Genomic DNA, 20,991 nt, shown 5'->3' with positions numbered 1-20,991 from the left:
TGCCAGATGATTGTGTACTCTGGAGTTTCTGTCGACTTTTTTTTCTCTTTCGGGTGGATGTAGCAGTTTTATACAGTAACTAGACAGATGGTTGGCACCATATGATGTCATACTATTCTCAAATAGTGAGCAAAATAAATCATGTTGGGATAAGAGAACTTTCTCTGTATGCGTTTGGTCGACTTCATTTGAACTATCTAACGAGTCAATACTCAATCTCAGCTTTGTTGTAATCTAAATTCAAATTTCATAAACGATAATTGTAAATAAAAAATAATAAATAATAAAACTCTTGATAAAAATATGCAAACGAATATCAATTTCTATGTAACTAGGTGATCGTTTAAAGATAACATACCAATTAACGACTGATCAAGTAATTCGGACTTTTAAAATTTTATCTAACGGTAAAAAATTATTATAACTTTTAATGAATCAAAACAGGTGGGCCGTTAAATGAAATTTCAAAAACTCTGATTACTTGATCCAATGATTTTGGTGGAAAATATCCGGAAAATATATTTTTTCCGATAATTGAAGTGTTTGATAAGTGTAGATGTCAGAACAATTTTATGGAATTAAATTTAATCTGATCTGCCCCAATGGTTGGTCCCTACTTAATAATGGCATGGATTTAAATATCGAAAATATCGGCGATATTTTCGTTTTTTTGACTTACCGATATTTTAAGGAGTATCCAATGAGTTTTCGTCAAAATATCGCAATAGTATCGATAATATCGCGATATTTATCGATATTTCTTATAATATCGCGATATTAGCTAAAATATCGCGATATTAGTCCAAAAATTCCTTAAAATTTGGAAAAGAATCGGTTTTGAGCATAAAGGGGTTCGAACCCCTCCCACTTAACTTCTTAATGCCTTAACCACTGTACCACTTATGTTGTTATGATAATAAGCTACAATATTTATATATATGGTTTATTTTTACAAGAAACAAATTTGCACATATTCCAAATTTTTTGTGGTATTATATTTTAAATTGTGTCAATTAATTACTTAGTCAATGACAAGTGGTTTTTAATTTTTCTATTTTTTATTTGGTCAAGGGCTGAAAAAAATTCCGGAAAATCCCAAACCAAACCGAAAAAGTCCCAAACCCAAACCGAAAAATCCCAAACCAAAACCATCATGAAGTTCGGGAATCCCATCCCGAAAAATACCGAAATTTTCGATATGGGATTGGTTTCCAAATCCCATTTGTTTGGTAATCCCGAAAAATACCGAAGTATTCGGTTTCCTATTGACTTTTGGGTTTTGGTTCTTGAAAACCATTGCTATAGTTGGTAACTACTCTTCAAAATACACTCACTCTACACATAGAGATGATGAAGATAGTGAAAATTTTGAACCTCATAGGAACTCTATGTGGTACTAAGCCACTCATGTCACAGCCCGTCCCAAAGTTTTACACTCGTGATTGTAAATTGACGGAATTTCCCTTAAACGTGATTAAGATATGTGAATCATATATTGGTGAAATATATGTTCCTAAGTTATTTGGAGATGGAATTTTGTGATTTGGGGTTAGGTAGGACCACACACCTCAAATCCCTCCCTATTTCCCGTACCCTGTCTCTCTCTCTCCTCCCTCACAATCTCTCATTCTCTGTCTCTCTCCCTCTCCTTCGAACTCACACGGACCACCACCAAAACCACCCTAAATCTATACCAACGTCAAGTTTGAGACCACCATTGGAATCCTGAGGACTTCACGATCACGTTGGTATCCATTTCAGGTAAGTTTTACTTCGGAAAACCTAGATTCTAAACTCCCCATGAAAGTGTACTGTTCATGAGCTTTGAATTGGTTGATTTTTAGGACAATCCAAGCTCACAGCGAGCTTAGTGAGGTCCCAAGGAAGCTCGGAGTGCTTCGTTGGAAGTTTTTGGACGTAAGAACACGGAGATCGACAAGTTCAAAATTTGGCCGGAGCTTTCGAGGCGTTTTCCGGCGAATCCCCGGCGAGTTAGAAGTCGAGATAGGTATCAATCTCTTCGTCTCGTCAAGTACTACAACTTTACTTTTTGTTTCACTCAATTTCGTTGAGTATTGAAGAAGTTATACTCATTTGAAAAATACCCAGTTTCCGGCGACCTCCGAGGCTTTCGAGGCAGTTTCCGGCCAAACCAAGGCGAATTAGGTGTTGTGCAAGGTACCATTCTCTTTGTCTCTTCAAGGGCTACAACTTTCGTTTTTGAATCACTTGATTTCGTTGAGAAATGACAAAGTTATAGCAATTTGAAAAACTGCCCGGAAAACGGCCGCCGGAAAAACCAGTCCGGCGACCCAAGGAAGAAGAAGGTGCTACAGTAAAAATAAAAAATAAAAATAAAATTATTTTAAAAATATGTCGACGTTCGTGACGTCGAGTAGATCACTGTGGTATATTCATATACCTAAATTGAACACCGTATGAGAAAGTTATTGAGGATTGTTGGTTAGGTGTTCAAATAACGTTTTATAGTTTTCACATTAGGTGAAAATGTGAATTGATGATCCGACCGTTGGATCATCACCAAACTTTGATACGTTGTAATACGTAATATTTGAGGATTATTGGAACTTACAGATTGGGAATCCGATTTGCGGATCTTCCGGAATTGGAATTGTAAGTCCATAATATAAAATGTTAACCGTCACTTAATTTTGGAAAGTGACGGAGATCCGACCGTTGGATGGTAATGAAATTTTAGGAAGTTGTCCTAGAGGTATATTGTGGACCTCTGGAAGTTATGGATTTAAAATATGAGTGGTGGATCTTCCGGATCGAACTACGTAGTGACGTATTTTATATAAGTTATATATTCTATCACTATAAATTCTGAGGTTGGAATTGATTATTGTTTTAGGCGCCGATCGTCATGACGCCTTGGCGTATTGTGCTAGGGAGTTGTAGGGCGAACTCCAGGTGAGTGGGCAGTTTTGTTTTCCGTATATATATATACTTGACGTTTCCCAGAAATTGAATTGAAATGAAAATATGTTTAAAATGAAATGCATATGAGTTATGTGGAAAAAATGTGAGTTGAAATGCCATGCATGAATTAATATATGATGCATATGTATGAATTGGTGCGGTGGACGCACAAGTAAGAATTGATTTATGATGCATATGTATGAATTGGTGCGGTGGACGCACAAGTAAGAATTGATTTATGATGCATATGTATGAAATGGTGCGGTGGACGCACAGGTGAGTATCAGGTGATTATTTAATTACTGTTATGATGATGATGATATATATTGAGCTCAAATCCTGCACCATGGTTTAGTGCTTATAGTATTCACCGCATCGCACGCTCGCCTTGGATCCAAGTAGATGCTAGTCGTACAGTCCACGCGGAGTGGGTACGACAGACCAGTCGCGAGAGTGTTAGTGAGATTCCGACTGGTGGGTGACCTTAGATTATGTGCACAGATGATTTATGAGAAGCACTAGAGCGTAACTTGTGTGCAGAAGGCCGGACGGGTCACAGAGGTGACTCCGGTAGAGTGATAATGATAGATTTTGAGCTCTAGGTTCAACCGTATAGGGCTATTAGAGGGCCTACGGTTGATTACTTTCTTGCACCTGATATGATTATGTTGATGCATTCATACCTTATTACTGTTGAGATGATGTGGCATGGCATAATTAATATGAGAAATGTTGAGATGACATGGCATGGCATGATTGATAAAGAGATAATGTTGAGATAGTAAAAATGAAGTTTTGAGAATATATATGTATATTTATATTTTACATTTCTGGGAAAGTATACAGGTTTTACGGAGAGGGGTTACAACGTTTTGAGAAATGTTTGGATTTAGAAAAGAATTGTTTTACTGACCCACTCAATTTTGGTTTTGCGCCCCTCCAGGTTCAGGAATCATAAAGGTGTGGTGACTACGAGGAATTCGACGGTGTTCTGACAGATTGGACAAAATTAGGACTCACCTTCGGGTGTATCAATTTAAATTGTATCTTAAAGCTTCCGTACTGTGCAAATGGTTACGTCACTCTCACGTGACGGCCAGCATGCCCTCCTTCGGGACGGGGTGTGTCAGTTGGTATCAGAGCATGGTTGCAATCTTGGACATCTTGAGAAGTTTATAGTGAATTCTGTCAGAACTACACCGCCTCGTAGCAAACCACGTAGTTAGAGGAATTTAGTCTCCCTGATTTAGCGGTTTGGGGGAAACTATTACTATGGTGATTCAGTCTATTGTCTAAAGGGGCATTTTAAGATGGGTTATGAGTTGAATTTGAATCACTTAAGAGAAATGATGAACCTGAGGGAGCGAAGTAACGGTTTAACCATTTGGAAAAGATGTTTCGGATTATGCAAGTCAAAGGAATCTTCCTTCTGACAAGGGGTTGAGATGACTACCTGGTTTGAGTTATGAACGTGTATCCTGATGGAAGCAGGAGTATTAATTGTTGTCACCAGAGGAATCAGTCGATTTAAAATTGTTTAAGGACTTGTTTAAGGAAAAGTTTATCCCTCCGGCATTTATCGATGGTAGTAAACAAGAGTTTACAAATATGAGACAAGGAAGGTGATGATCGAGGGATATTATAGAAAGTTTTCAGACTTGCCTCGTTCCATCCAGATATTGTTGTTAATTTGGTGGAGGTGTTATGTTGTTTTAAGCTGGGTGACAAAAGGGAAGTGGTATTTTGGGTGACCACTATCCATTGTAGTTCTTATCAGGAGTATGCTAGATGCTGTTGAGTCTTGAGGACTCTGAGAACATGAGCAACGAGAATAAAGAAGAATAAGAAATGAATGGGAATTAAAAGAAGACGATAAAGTTAATGATTCGTCATATCAAGGAGATAGAAAGATTCAGAGCTTCGAAAGAAGTGAAGCTAGAGTTAATTCTTCCAGCTGAGGTTTTAATGTCGCTGGTCAGAGTAAAAGTGATGGATATACTGGTAATCCCAGATATTTGAGACAAGGTGTCTCGAGTAAAGGAAATGTACCTTGTGCAGCAGGTACAAAATTAACACTTTGGGAAGTGTGAAATTAATGAATGTGTTTATGTGAACAGAGGGGACACAGAATTGTGAATCGTCCCTAGAATCAGTTGTACTCAATAATTTTCCATGATATCATAGTGTCGATTCAGAAGAGTTATAAACTTAGTAGTTTGGTCGGATTGACTGTGAGTACAGAGAGATTTGATGAGTTATATGTTCATCCGTACAGGCCATGAGAAGTGGATTCGATTGACACATGAGAAATTGGTGAGTTATAGGCTCGGCCGTACCGACCACGCGGAGTGGATCCGGCTGACGTATTATTGAGATAAGAGTTGAATCAGCCGTATTGGTCATTCTAGTTGACTTCGGCTGATATATTTCTTATTATGTATGTTATTACCTAGAGAGTAGTAAATAAATGTAGTTGAGACGAGTGTATGTATTTTGCCTTGAGTAACAAAATAGTAATGTTATATCTTTGAGAGTGGTTGCCTACTTATCGAGACAACGATGATTTATCAGTATTGCGGGCTGCAGACCGTAATATTAATAACTCATTCGTGGATTCGTTAAGCAAGCAAACCGGTAGATTATTTTATGTTAGTATTGTACTTATTTAGAATGCTTAATAATAATAGAATATATATTGTATCAGTTAATTCTGTTCCATTAGATTGGTTGGTTATAATTGTGACAAGACGGAATGTTACGGGAAACCAGTACTTTCCATCGATCTGGATGACCAGAGATTACTTTTGTAAGTATGCAAAGTGGATTGAGTTCAGCCATTATTTATGCTGTGAGAGCAAAGAGATTGTTTTCGAAAGGCTGTCAAAAATACTTAGCTCATGTGGTGCTAAATGATGTTGTTTGGAGTAGTGTGAATAATGTCGAAAGAGTTAGACTTTTCTTGATGTCTTCCCTGAAAGTATACCTAGATTGCCTTCAGGCAGAGATATGAGGTTCACTATTGATTTGTTGCCAGGTATAAATTTATATTGGAGATTGGTTCATGATGAGTTAAGGGAATTGGAAATTCAGTTGAGGGAATTGGTTGATAAAAGTTTTATTCAACCTAGTACAACACTTTTGAGGAGCCCCAGTTTGTTGGTGAGGAAGAAAATGGATCTTGAGACTGTTCATTGATTATAGACAATGAAGTCGGGTAACGATTAAGAACCGTTATCCATGGTGATGTACTGATGTTTATTTAACCAGCTCAGAAGTAATTGCGAAGATTCAAAGATTGAATTGAGATCTGGTTACTACCAATTGAATATTAACGTTGATCATAAGATGGTTTCTGGACTTGTTATGGTCCTTATGAAGTTTGGTGATGCTATGTGGATACTCATGCTGTTTTATGAGTTGATGGATTAAGTATTCCAATAATGCCTTGATAATTGATATCATTTTCATTGAAGATATTCTGGCATATTCTGAGCCAGAGCAGAGCATGTAAATGTATTAAGTCGGTGAACCAAAGATTGAGAGAACGTTGGTTGTATGCTAAGTAGCAAATGCTAAAGTTAGACGAATCAGGTGGCATTCTGAGATTTGTTATATATTCTTAAGGTATTCAAGTGAATCCTTAAAAGATAGCAGAAATTGAGAAATTGGAACAACCACGAGCTGTAATTGAGATTCGGAATTTCTTAGCTTACCAGGCTATCTTGGATGGTTGTGAAAGATTTTTCAGTCATTGCTTTGTCATTGACGAGACTGTTGAGAAAAGAGGTTAGGTATGAGTGAGAAGGAATTGTAAGCAAAGGATTCAACAACTGAAGTATTTCCTCACTCATGCACGTATTTTGGTATTCCTAGAGAATAGTGGTAATCATAAATTTTTAGTGATGTTTCTTGAATGGTATTGGAGGCATGTTGATGCAAATGTTAGGGTGATTGCATACGTTTCACGATAAAAGGAACCTCATGAGATGAATTACCCTACGGGTGACTTGGAAGTCATGATTACCATTCTTGCTGTGAAGTTATGAAGGCATTATATTTGATAAGAATGCAAGATTTTACAAATCAAAAGAGTCTTCAATATCCATTACTTGGAAGGAATTTGATATGAGGCAGCGAAAGTGAATTGTATTGCTTAATGAACATGATTGTACGATCAGGGTGATCGTAAAGTTTGTTCTAGCTGAAGCACTTGGTGAGAAGACTACAGTAAGATTAATATCTGGCACGTTTGCCAAGAGTATCATCTTGTGGATTGAAAACCAACGGAAGAAAAATTAAGAATGGAAGATCGAGAAGAAGTTATACTTGTTAAGTAACAAGTTAGTACATTTACTCCAGTGTTGAGTAACAACCTTTCCCAGACAGTGCAACACTACTTATTTGTTTTATGGAAAAGAGAATTGGATTACGGAACTGCTAAGTTTCTTAAGTATGTTGGTTGTGCAGTTTCCGAAGTAACGCCATAAGGACCATGAAATGTGTCACGTGAGTCGGTTTTTGATGACTTGTGAATGGAATGTTTCTGGGTAGAGAAAGATTCGATCGAGAAAGAGTTTTAGTAGACCCTGAGACTATGGATGAGTCTCCTCAAAGTATTCAGGTGATTAAGTTAACCTGAAGTAACCAGGAATGGCAAAAGAGATCAACAGATGGATATGCCACTAATCGAGTGTGTAAGGTAAATGGTTTGATATTTTTGGAAAATTCACCACGAACAGAAATGACAAGATTTGGAAAGGAAGACAAGATAAGTCTTAGAAACATCAGTCTGTTTTGATCACTAAAGGAATCGACGAAGTTGCATACAAGTTTGTGATGCCTTGAGAATTGGCTAAGGCACATAATGTATTTTGTGTTCGATGCGTTGTCACTAGGTGGCAGATTTGTCACATGGGATTATGGTGTAACTATTGAGAATTAAATTGGATTCGACTTGATAAGGAACCAAGGACGACTTTGGATTGGAAAAAGAAGGTCCTGAGAATTAAGACAGAGTAAGTAGTAAAAGCTTTGTGAAGGAAATCATTCAGTAGAAAATTATGTGGGAGAAAGAGAATCGGATGAGAGAGATTTATCCGAGGCTATTGTATGAGTATAGATGATTTAGTTGGTTGCTGGAATTTCGGGGACGAAATTCTATAAGGAGGGGAGATTGTCACAGCCCGTCCCAAAGTTTTACACTCGTGATTGTAAATTGACGGAATTTCCCTTAAACGTGATTAAGATATGTGAATCATATATTGGTGAAATATATGTTCCTAAGTTATTTGGAGATGGAATTTTGTGATTTGGGGTTAGGTAGGACCACACACCTCAAATCCCTCCCTATTTCCCGTACCCTGTCTCTCTCTCTCCTCCCTCACAATCTCTCATTCTCTGTCTCTCTCCCTCTCCTTCGAACTCACACGGACCACCACCAAAACCACCCTAAATCTATACCAACGTCAAGTTTGAGACCACCATTGGAATCCTGAGGACTTCACGATCACGTTGGTATCCATTTCAGGTAAGTTTTACTTCGGAAAACCTAGATTCTAAACTCCCCATGAAAGTGTACTGTTCATGAGCTTTGAATTGGTTGATTTTTAGGACAATCCAAGCTCACAGCGAGCTTAGTGAGGTCCCAAGGAAGCTCGGAGTGCTTCGTTGGAAGTTTTTGGACGTAAGAACACGGAGATCGACAAGTTCAAAATTTGGCCGGAGCTTTCGAGGCGTTTTCCGGCGAATCCCCGACGAGTTAGAAGTCGAGGTAGGTATCAATCTCTTCGTCTCGTCAAGTACTACAACTTTACTTTTTGTTTCACTCAATTTCGTTGAGTATTGAAGAAGTTATACTCATTTGAAAAATACCCAGTTTCCGGCGACCTCCGAGGCTTTCGAGGCAGTTTCCGGCCAAACCAAGGCGAATTAGGTGTTGTGCAAGGTACCATTCTCTTTGTCTCTTCAAGGGCTACAACTTTCGTTTTTGAATCACTTGATTTCGTTGAGAAATGACAAAGTTATAGCAATTTGAAAAACTGCCCGGAAAACGGCCGCCGGAAAAACCAGTCCGGCGACCCAAGGAAGAAGAAGGTGCTACAGTAAAAATAAAAAATAAAAATAAAATTATTTTAAAAATATGTCGATGTTCGTGACGTCGAGTAGATCACTGTGGTATATTCATATACCTAAATTGAACACCGTATGAGAAAGTTATTGAGGATTGTTGGTTAGGTGTTCAAATAACGTTTTATAGTTTTCACATTAGGTGAAAATGTGAATTGATGATCCGACCGTTGGATCATCACCAAACTTTGATACGTTGTAATACGTAATATTTGAGGATTATTGGAACTTACAGATTGGGAATCCGATTTGCGGATCTTCCGGAATTGGAATTGTAAGTCCATAATATAAAATGTTAACCGTCACTTAGTTTTGGAAAGTGACGGAGATCCGACCGTTGGATGGTAATGAAATTTTAGGAAGTTGTCCTAGAGGTATATTGTGGACCTCTGGAAGTTATGGATTTAAAATATGAGTGGTGGATCTTCCGGATCGAACTACGTAGTGACGTATTTTATATAAGTTATATATTCTATCACTATAAATTCTGAGGTTGGAATTGATTATTGTTTTAGGCGCCGATCGTCATGACGCCTTGGCGTATTGTGCTAGGGAGTTGTAGGGCGAACTCCAGGTGAGTGGGCAGTTTTGTTTTCCGTATATATATATACTTGACGTTTCCCAGAAATTGAATTGAAATGAAAATATGTTTAAAATGAAATGCATATGAGTTATGTGGAAAAAATGTGAGTTGAAATGCCATGCATGAATTAATATATGATGCATATGTATGAATTGGTGCGGTGGACGCACAAGTAAGAATTGATTTATGATGCATATGTATGAATTGGTGCGGTGGACGCACAAGTAAGAATTGATTTATGATGCATATGTATGAAATGGTGCGGTGGACGCACAGGTGAGTATCAGGTGATTATTTAATTACTGTTATGATGATGATGATATATATTGAGCTCAAATCCTGCACCATGGTTTAGTGCTTATAGTATTCACCGCATCGCACGCTCGCCTTGGATCCAAGTAGATGCTAGTCGTACAGTCCACGCGGAGTGGGTACGACAGACCAGTCGCGAGAGTGTTAGTGAGATTCCGACTGGTGGGTGACCTTAGATTATGTGCACAGATGATTTATGAGAAGCACTAGAGCGTAACTTGTGTGCAGAAGGCCGGACGGGTCACAGAGGTGACTCCGGTAGAGTGATAATGATAGATTTTGAGCTCTAGGTTCAACCGTATAGGGCTATTAGAGGGCCTACGGTTGATTACTTTCTTGCACCTGATATGATTATGTTGATGCATTCATACCTTATTACTGTTGAGATGATGTGGCATGGCATAATTAATATGAGAAATGTTGAGATGACATGGCATGGCATGATTGATAAAGAGATAATGTTGAGATAGTAAAAATGAAGTTTTGAGAATATATATGTATATTTATATTTTACATTTCTGGGAAAGTATACAGGTTTTACGGAGAGGGGTTACAACGTTTTGAGAAATGTTTGGATTTAGAAAAGAATTGTTTTACTGACCCACTCAATTTTGGTTTTGCGCCCCTCCAGGTTCAGGAATCATAAAGGTGTGGTGACTACGAGGAATTCGACGGTGTTCTGACAGATTGGACAAAATTAGGACTCACCTTCGGGTGTATCAATTTAAATTGTATCTTAAAGCTTCCGTACTGTGCAAATGGTTACGTCACTCTCACGTGACGGCCAGCATGCCTTCCTTCGGGACGGGGTGTGTCAACTCATGTATCTTACCATGCAATGTATAAAGTGTAAAATATTGTACTAATTCATTATATATAAATGATTATGGTGTGTTTAGACTTCTTTCATTAATTTCTACATATTTTCTACAGTCACAATGTTTGTCAGCTCGCTATATAATCAACTTGATAATGTTAAATCCATCATGCAATGCATTTCCTTCCAATTTTTTGTGATAAACTAATAGATAATTGACTAAATAAACATCCTGCAAAGTTTCAATAAAAATTTCCAAGTTTTTCTTACAATTTCCGTGGTTTCCATGTAATTTTTATCGATATCGATATTATCCCGATATTTCCATCGATATTTCCGTGTTTTCGGACTGCTGATATTTCCGATATTACCGATATTTTCTTCCTTGAATAATGGTTAATGATGGGGTTTTCAATGCTGAAAAAAGTAGTTGTTTGGGGCTTATTACCAGTCTGTGTTCTTAATTGGTGAGTGATCATAAATTATGAAAAAAGAAAAAATTAATGAGATTTGACAAATTGCATAAAGCATGTGTTGTTTGAGATTAATTTCGTAAGATGCATTTTTTTCTTCGTAAAATGCTTTAACTAGAAGCACAACAAGTTATATATATATATATATATATATAATATTTAAGTACTTTTATAACTCATAAACATTTCAAACTTCTTAAAAGCCAAAAGCGTTATTACTTAAAGCGTTTTTTTTTCGGTTCCAAATTGTTTGTTGAAATCATCTATGAGACAAATTAGTAATGGCTAAGTAATTCGTAGTTTATATGAGCATTTGCAATTATGCCACTTAATACTATGGCCTAGGATATTATTATTCACTAGTAAATGAGATGTCTTAGATTATTTTCTCGCCGAAAGATAAATTTGAACCGCATTGTTTTGGCTCATCCATTGTAAAGTTTAGCTAATTCTCTCACCCCTTAGTTAGATAATATCGCTTGTTAAAAAAATTGTTTGCTGAAAATATTATTAATTGAAAATGCTCATACAAACTACGAATTGCTTAGCCATTGCTAGTTTGTCTCATAGATATCCTTTAATTTATTACATGGTTCCACAATGTCTAAGCAATTTGTAGTTTATAAGAGCATATGCAACTAAGAATATTTTCAACAAGCAATTTTAGATGAATAAAAATGCTTTCAAAAAATCAATAACGCTTTTGGTAATATTTTAAGAATTTTAAAACGATTATGGGTAATAAGAGTACTTAACTATTTTGTAAAAAAAATTATTCTGCTTTTAGCTAAAGCGTGTTAAGAAAAAAATGCATCTTTTGAGATCAATCTCAAACATAAGTTGCAATGTTACATAACACATAAAACGCATGCTTTATGCATGCAATTTGTCAAATTTCATCAAGTTTTCCTTTTTCCAAAATCAAGATTTTGCACGGAAAATATATTTTGAATAACATGAAGATGATAGTTTGTTGTTATGGTAAAGGAAACAAAAGAAAAAATTAACAATTTTTGTTTTTAAATTGAAAATGAAGGATCGGTATGAAGATAGCGATTGTCCCAATTGGTTGTCGCTAGAACGCTAGCGACGCTCCTCCAAGTAGTTGTTGCTAGAACGCTAGCAACCGAACCTCTTGGAGGAGCTTCACTAGCATCACATCGATAACCACTTGGGACAATCACTAGCTTCATAATGGTCCTTCATTTTCAATTTTTGGGTAAAATTTTCTCTTGTTTTCCTTACCATAACAACAAATTATCACCGTTTATGTTCTTCAAAATGTATTTTCCGTGATAAATCTTGATTATGGGAAAAGGAAAAATTGATGAGAGTTGACAAGTTGCATGCATAATTACAATTTTAGGGTATGTTTGGGAATTTGATTTTGTTTTTTGAAAGCGTTTTTATTCGTTCCAAATTGTTTGTTGAAAATATTCTTAGTTGCAAATGGTTTTATAAACTACGAAATGTTTTTGCTGATAAATGCTTTTTGGGCTTCTTATTGCAAACATGTAAAAATTTCTATTAGAAATCAAAGTATTTCTTGAAAATGTATTTGGAATTATTTTATAAGAAACACTTACTAAGTGATTTTTTAGAAAGCACGTCTACCATCGACAACTGTTTTAAGGTGCTATGCCAAATGTAGTTATTTCTTGGTCAAAAGTAACAAGAAACGCTTTTAGATGTTATAAATTACTTTTGACAATTTCATGAACAATCTTAACACACTCTTGTATCATATTGGTAATCAGTTCATTCAGGATACGAAAATTTTTTCTTGACATTAACAAAAAGGAGGAAAATTATTCCGTGTTATTTAACATTAAATGTTATAAATATTGAATGACCTAGATTAATTTTAATCTTTACTTTTATTGTGATGTCTTGAATTCACACCATCCAATTCTTGTACGATAGAATTGAATTCTTAAAAAAAAAAAATTAAAAAAAAAAGGAAGAAAACAGCTCGTGCTTAGCTGCAGTACATTAACAATTTGGACTTTAGTTGGTTGAGGGCATACATATCACCGTTGCAGTGTCGTCTGGAATGAAAGTACATAAACTGGAGTCCGGATTTCGACCATATTTTTTTTAAGCCCAGTGAAATGATGTGTGGCCCACGAGACAACTGGCTAATAATAATTGGAAGATAGATAATAGGTATTGGGGAAATGGGGAAGGATTATCTTTCCTCTTTTTTTACCTCACCTTCTATTTGAATGGTCACGGTTAAACAACGTTAACATCATATATTAATTTTTTATAGAAAAAGAAAGACAAAATAGAAAATGTGAGATGAAGGGATGGAAGGTGATGAAAAGAGGAGGGAAGATAATCCTAATCCTGAGGAAATTGGACAGATCTCACTTTTTGGAGCCAAGGAATAGACAATTCGGATCACTGAAATTAAATCTGATGGTTTCTATTAACTCACTTAGCTGGCCACCTTACGTTAACTAAGAATTTCACTTTTTCTTTCACACAAACGAAATGCTCGAATTTCTTGATCTTTAGATTCCGACACTAACATCCGAACATGATCCAAATTCGGGAGAATTGGGATCCAAAATATCCAGTCAAATTGGTAACCCTTTTTATCCGCCAATTAAAAAACATGCATATTTTATAGATTCTCATGAATTATTAATTTTGTGTTTGAAATGAGAGCTGTAAATCCTGCTTATTTGAAAGATAAATTAAAGCAAATGGAGGAATGCCAGACAGCCCAACTGGAGAAGCAGATGGGGAACATCCGTGATAAGTTTTTGAATTCTTCTCACAACATGTTTTCATCATCCCTGCGACCCTATTTGGACACTAATTTCAGACACAACTGTCAAACGTGTCCAGTATTTTATCTGGTGCTAGGTAGCTGTACATTGCGAAAACATTCAAAGTAGTCGATGATCAGATTAATTGGCCAAATTGATCGAGGGTTGAGAGTATAAACATTCAAATCACCCAATCAATTTTTTTGCAAAAAATCATTCAATTTGAAAATCTTTTAGTCACCCGTACGTGTTAAGACAATTAACGATATTGGTATCAAGTAGAACCCCTATAATGAGCGGTCAATTTGTTTTATGCTTACTTAAAAATTTTCGAGATGAATAATTTTTTATATATGTAATCTTTAGACGATAATAAAGAGTGAATAATTTCTATTATTTATCAAGTAAGTCTGCCATGAAAGATGCATGCATTATTTTTTTTTGTAATAATTATCTAGATATCTAAATATTAATAAAATTTTCATTGTCAACTAAAAGCCCATGAAATTATCATTCTAACCCTCTAAGTAAAGCTGAACATATATAAGAAATGTGGGCAATAATGTAATTTCACACAATCAAAATTTTGCTTTTTTTTTTAATACCTCACCTACATGTGATTCTAATACATCTTTAATTAAAAAAATAAAAGAATAAATTGTAACAATGATATCTCAACTTTAACCCAATTGAAGCAATGATCCATCAATTAAAAATCTATTACTATTGATCCCTCAACTCATCAAAACGTGCAACTATGATCATTTTTGTCAACTCCATTAGAACTTCCGTCAAAATGAGTCACGTGCTATGCGCGTGAGGCTAAATTAAGAGGCAAATATGAAAAATCAAATAAGAAAAATTGTATCAATGGTTCCTCAACTTTAACACAATTGTAGCAGTGGTCCTTCCAACATAACTAATTTTGACAGAATTTTGACGGAGTTGACGAAAATGTCCACAGCTACATGTTTTGATGAGTTGAGGGACCAACGATAGTATATTTTAGTTGATGAACCATTGCTCCAATTTGATTAAAGTTGATGAACAATTACTACAAGAGGTGTGATATCCACACACCCCATTTTACTTCTCACATACTTTTTTAATTTTTGACCGTCAGATTGAATGAATTGAAGAAGATCAACGGACAAAAATTATCAAGAGGTGTGTAAGAAGTAAAATAGGGTGAGTGGATAGCACACCCCTTACTACAATTTACTCACCAAAAGTAAAGCTCTCTCCTCTCTCTTCCCATCCCAAGTCTCTCTCCCTTTCTCCTTTAATTTCAAAAACAAAAATGCAAAATTGTGACACACATTTTGTGTGTGGCCCTATGCTAGTTTAATATAAAAGAAAAGAGAGAGAGAGAGAGACAGAGTTTACACTTTAACCAATGTTTCAATAAGGTAATTAAAACTTGGATTATTTTTACCAGTTAGATGATTTTTAAAAGTTAAATTTCGCGTCAAATGAGAGGTAAAACGGAAAAACAGTAAAAAAAAAAAAAAAAGGCGAAATTTCAGTGGCGGGAAAATCAAATGCGAATTAAAAGCGGTGAAGGCCGTTTTTCCGGCGGCCATCCAAACAATTTTATTATTTTACACTAGACGGAAATGGAGTTGCTGAAATTCTCCAAATTCAAGCTCCAACTTCAAACTCTTATCTCCGAAGTCCGACAACTCCGAGTAAGATTTCTCATCGCCGCCACCTCCATTATCTCCCTTTCCCTCACCGTCCTTTGTGAATTCACATTTTCAGGAAAGGGAACGCTCCGCCGCCGAACAGCTCCGTCTTCTTATTCAGGTTTCCTTTTAAAATCAATCACTACTCTCCGATTCCAATTGAGTTTACTTGTTCGTATTGACGGAGTGTTTGGATACAGAAACAAAAGCAAACCGAGGAAGAATGCGGCCGGAAGTTGCAGGAATTGCTGGCGGAATTGGCTTCCTCCAATGAGCTGCGACAGAAACTCGAAAGAGAGGTTTGTGGGATTATGTAATTGTTTTTGTTTGCGGTGAAGGTGTTTGTTGAAATGCTTGTTAGAGATCACAGCCAATTTTTTGTTTTTCGAATCTTGTTCTTGCAGGTGAGTTACCTTCAGAGTGACAATTCTATGCTCGAGAACAGGCAAAGGGAGTTGAAGGGAACGATTCATAACCTACTCCAGTCCAGGGAAAATTTCGTCAACGCTTATCAGGTTCGTTGGAAATTTGACATCGAGAGAGATTACCATGCAATGTTGTCAGTGTTTTTTGATCCCGTGATGAATTTTGTATCGAACATATTTAACCGAAATATGACTCACTGGTGTCATGTTCATGTTTAGGAATCCACTTGTGAAATGAAACGCTCGATTCAATGCGGGGACAGAAAGCTTGCTTTCCTATCTGAGAAGATAAAATCTCATCTTTTGCTATTCGATTCAATAGAAAAGGAGGCAATTTTGGTAAAGAAAGTTGTGGATAATGTGCAACGCGTTGTTAGTGAGAAAGAGGAAGTAGGCAAGCAACATTTTAAATTGTTACTGTATGCTTATATTCCATTTGAAGTTGCAGCATCAGATTCCTCCTAACTCACTGCTTTGTTCACAGTGGCAGGCTTAAAGAGCAAATTGGATACTGTTTCCACATTCGAGAAAGTATTTATTGGTAACTCCAAGTTATCATTATATATCAATTCTTCGATGTTGTAAATTACGTTATTAAATTGTTGAAGGAAAGGTTAAATTTGAAACCACTAATAATTTATTGACCATGTACTAATTTATGCAGAAAAGATCAGTGACCTGGAAAACAAACTAAAAAATTATGAAGACGAGACTCGGAGAAAGGATAAAGCCATCTCAGAACTAGAAGCTCAGATGGAGGCAGCAAAAATTTGTAATAGAAGCCAGACACAAATAGAAGATATATCCATGCATCAGAGATTCATTTGTTCGATTGATTCGTAAAACTAGTCTACTGTTTTAGCCAAAATTTTTCTCATCAAGGTCTTCTTAACCACCCTTACCTTCAAAAAGTTATATCAGCAAAGGATGCGGTCATACAGAATTTGATTTCAGAAAAACAGGTCTAAATTTCATATTGTTTTTGTTTTTGTTTAGACCTTACCGAGTTATGCTATTGACTTCTAAACTTACTTGATGAACTCCATGATCAGGCATTGCATTTTGAAGTTGGAAGTTTGGGGATTATCTTAAGGAGGATTCAGGACACTGTTAAAAGTATGAATGAAGAGGTAGAAAAAGTTTCATTTTGGCTTTAAAAGTTTCAGTTTAGGTTTAACCTGCCATGCTTTCACTTGATGAATTCACATTCAAAGTTTTATTGAACGCCACATTTCCAATTGGTCAATTAACAATTTAACATATAACGCATATGGATATATGGTGTGATTTCTTAAGTTTTATGGTTTTGCCTCTTGTGATGCATGTAGAACTTTCCCCAACATCTTCTGATTGATCTTCTAGTGAAGACACTCATTGCTTCCTTGTGGGAACTGTCGTCAATTTATTTTTCAGGACAAAGGGGTATTTTCCTCAATTCTGGAACACCAAGGAGGATGCAATATGATTTTGACGAAGGAAGATAATAGGTAGTGCTCATACTCTTACCATCTACGCAGTAGTGCACAATGGGTGGTTTTTCATTAATTTTAACTTAACATTGTTATTAACTTTCCAGGATTGAAGATGCAGTCCAGAAATATACAGGAAAATCTCAAGAAAAGGCTTACGGGTCTGGCGATGGAGGAAATACAGGTTTGTCCTGAAAACCTTTCTGCTTCTGGAACCTCATGTATCAGAAAATGATACACTTGCTTATCAAAAAAGAAAATGATACACTCACTGCGAGTGAAGATATTGTCTCACTTCAAATACCATGTTCGATGCAAACAATTTTGCTTCCGAGGGCTGCTTTACTTCACTTATTCTTTCTAAGAGAAAGAAAGTTGAGAGTTGATGTATACATGTACTCTACTTATATGGACATTTCAAAAACTTGCAGCTTCACATCTATCTCAAAAGTGCAAGTCAGCTGGGAACAACTTACAAGAGAACAATAACTTGGACTCATGCGTGTCAGAGGCAAGTGAATTTTACTGGTTGTAAATTGAAAAACTCATCGATTGGTCATTCTGCATTGAATAATCTTGTTTAACATTGCACTGGCAGTTTAACTGTTGTTCCCCACAGTCGGCTTCCTCAAAACCTCAATTGGAAGCTACTGTTCTAAGTATCTCAGTAAGTGATAGAAAGGTACGGAGTTGGCCTACAAACTGTTTTCTCAGTGAATACTTGTGATGATTAGTAATCTTGTCTAATTCTTCTAATGCATTAGCAATCAGCTTAAACAGATTGATCGATTTCTTTCTTGTGTAATGTAATGGTCAGGATAATTGCACAATATCAATGCATATAGATTCAGAGTGCTCAACAACCCAAGATGAAGCCTCACACGCTCTGAATTAGGTTCGTCTATACTCCCACCTAATAATTTTAACCATTTGATTAAAGTTTACAAGCATACAAGTAGGAGGATGCAAGAGACTAATGCATAATCTTAAAATCTCAAGGATTATCAAGATTTGGGCGTTGCAATTGGAGCATGCTGTATATTGTTCTGCTCACACTGATCCTCCCACCACACAGCTTCTTCAGCAAATAGGTAAATTTATATAACTGTCTTGGGAGAGAAACTTAGGTAGGCCCTGAACTCGTGTCGGGCACTCCTCAAATTTTTCTCCTAACGTCGATGCATTTTCTTCTTAAAATGTTCATGTTGTAGATGTAGAACAGGTTGGGCCATGGTGGCTTCAGCCCACCTTGATTAATTTTTGGGCTGACCATGCAATGTCAAGTGCTTCAACTATTTCTTCTTTGGTTTTTTTTTTTGTTTCCATTTTTTTTTATATTTTTTATATTATTATTAGTTTCAAATTCAAAATGGGGGTAAGGCTAGCCGACATTCACCTCTCCCAGACCCTACGTAAAGCGGGAGCCTTGTGCACTGGGTACGTTATTTTATTAGTTTCAAATTCAAATCCTAATCTATGAGCTCAGTGATACTGTTATAAAATCCAAGCCTAGGAAGTTATATATTTTAAACTCCAGTTGCCTGGTTTTCCTTGGAGACAACAATGTTTGAGAAGAACTTGGAGACAACAATGTTAAGTTGAATTTGATGACCATTGTTACAAAATTCATTAGGGATACCCAACCTTACAAATTGTGAGAAAATCAAGCGACTAAGAGCATCTCCAAAGGAGATGCCAAAATGTACACATCAGCTATAACAGTAAAAAAAGACCATACTAATATTCTTCAACCAAAGTGTCAAATTCTATGTGGCGATGACATGGATTGGCAGCAAAAGAGGTTGCTGTCAAATTTGACAGCAGCTTCAAATGTTTATTTTATTTTATTAATTATTAAATGTATTTTATTAATTTTAATTAGTTTAATCATTTATTATAATTAATGTTGAGTTGACCGATGTAATTATTCTACATTTTTCTTCTTTTCAATCAAGGAAGGTGAACAAATTATTGATTAAACTTTAAATGTTCTTTATTAAATTTTAATTAGTTTAATAATTTATTTTATAAAATAATAAAATAATAATTTAATTTGACATATCGATTGGAGAACAAAACTTTAAAAGATTTCAAAGTGCCACATAAGCTATCAAAATTTAAATTTTATGTTCAAAATTTGACATCTCTTTTAAAGATGGTCTAAGACGTCAGGGTGATGATATCGAAGATACCAGAAATTCATGTAGTAGAGCAAATAACTCGTTTTTAAAGAGGACTTACATGTAACTAAGATGTTAGAGCGATGATATTACAAATTAATTGCATGATGTTATGTGTACAAATTAAAATACATAATTATACGTAATAAATTTAAATATTGCTATGTTAAAATTGCAATCAGGTTTCTCTCGTCGTCCCCTCGAGGATATTAGTAAATCATATGTTGGTGAAATGATGGGTTCATGGGTGATGTACGAAGTGTGAAGATTGTTGGATCGGTGTTTGTAATAAGACGTACAGAAAGTAAAACCTAGATGCAACATAAGTTGGCGTGCAGATTTACCTGGACGGCACGTGAGTCAACTCCTTTAACTACCTCCCAGATGACAATTAACGTTGGTCAACTTTGGTTTGGCCATATGAATGTGATACGGCCATTCCCTTCGAACTTTCACTTGTTTTCTTATCTCTTTGGTCGTAGGGATTTTTTCTCTTCTCTTTTACTTTGGTTGTGGAGATTTGGATACATTACATAGCCATGCATAAATCATGTGTCAAAGTGGTAAGAGATTGAGATCGATTCTTGTTTGAAATTGCTTTTAAAAAGACTAAGTGATTTTCTAACAACAATAGAATAATCCGTTCTAACTACGTTAAAATAACTTGATTCTATTTTTAGGTTGCAAAAGCATTTTTGGAGAATCACTTACCGTGTTTTTCTTCATGAAGCATTTCTAAGTCTATTTCCAAAAAATATTTTTAATTTTAATTAAAAAATATTTTTACCAGAAGTGCTTCAAAATTTATCTATATTAAAAATTGATGGTTCAAATTTGAGGTAACACTTTTATCCATTATATAGCTTAAAACATAAAAATATTGTTCAACATTTATTATAACTCGTAAATTAGTTAATAATTTTTTTTTGTTGAGGTTGGTAGGAGTTACGTAAATTGTATGTCCAAATATTAATTTTCAATTTCGGTGCTTCCATAAATTTCAAATCCATATAAGACTGAAAAATGTTGATCCCAAGGATAAAGTAGCTGGAAACAAACAAAAGGTTCGGGCTTTATCCAGCTTCGCGTCGATGGGGCAGATAGACCCACCTAAATCTTTTGGAGTAACGGGCGTACTCCAATATTTTTTTCAATGGAAATGGATGCTACTCTGACTATCTTAATTTTTTATGAACTATTT

General features: G+C 35.7%; 1 protein-coding gene and 2 long non-coding RNA genes across 4 annotated transcripts; all 3 read left to right on the top strand.

Annotated features, from left to right (window-relative positions):
* The first annotated feature begins 1,534 nt into the window (after positions 1-1,534).
* Positions 1,535-4,140, top strand: LOC139190507 (uncharacterized). Its single transcript, XR_011574771.1, has 5 exons — positions 1,535-1,761; positions 1,845-2,008; positions 2,110-2,178; positions 2,876-2,934; positions 3,887-4,140. It is a non-coding gene; the product is annotated as an uncharacterized lncRNA (long non-coding RNA).
* Positions 4,141-4,679: 539 nt separating this feature from the next.
* LOC139190509 (uncharacterized) lies at positions 4,680-10,873 on the top strand. Of its 2 annotated transcripts, none has more exons than XR_011574772.1 (5): positions 4,680-8,470; positions 8,554-8,713; positions 8,819-8,887; positions 9,585-9,643; positions 10,596-10,873. It is a non-coding gene; the product is annotated as an uncharacterized lncRNA (long non-coding RNA). The 2 variants fall into 2 exon arrangements; XR_011574773.1 differs by having other exon boundaries at positions 8,234-8,470; positions 8,554-8,717.
* A 4,672-nt stretch (positions 10,874-15,545) lies between these two features.
* On the top strand, positions 15,546-18,905 carry LOC103452350 (uncharacterized). Its single transcript, XM_017336933.3, has 15 exons — positions 15,546-15,719; positions 15,793-15,837; positions 15,917-16,015; positions 16,121-16,231; positions 16,361-16,535; positions 16,626-16,682; positions 16,806-16,942; positions 17,044-17,103; positions 17,194-17,271; positions 17,555-17,628; positions 17,718-17,794; positions 18,042-18,121; positions 18,209-18,292; positions 18,428-18,505; positions 18,610-18,905. The coding sequence occupies exons 1-14, from the start codon at positions 15,648-15,650 to the stop codon at positions 18,503-18,505; spliced, it is 1,227 nt and encodes a 408-aa protein (XP_017192422.3). The 5' UTR covers positions 15,546-15,647; the 3' UTR covers positions 18,610-18,905.
* Positions 18,906-20,991: the final 2,086 nt, after the last annotated feature.

This window comes from Malus domestica, chromosome 13 (genome assembly GCF_042453785.1).
Source record: "Malus domestica chromosome 13, GDT2T_hap1".
NCBI lineage: Eukaryota > Viridiplantae > Streptophyta > Magnoliopsida > Rosales > Rosaceae > Malus > Malus domestica.
The sequence above is the reverse complement of the archived record's forward strand: the minus strand, read 5'-3'. Positions and strand labels throughout refer to the sequence as shown.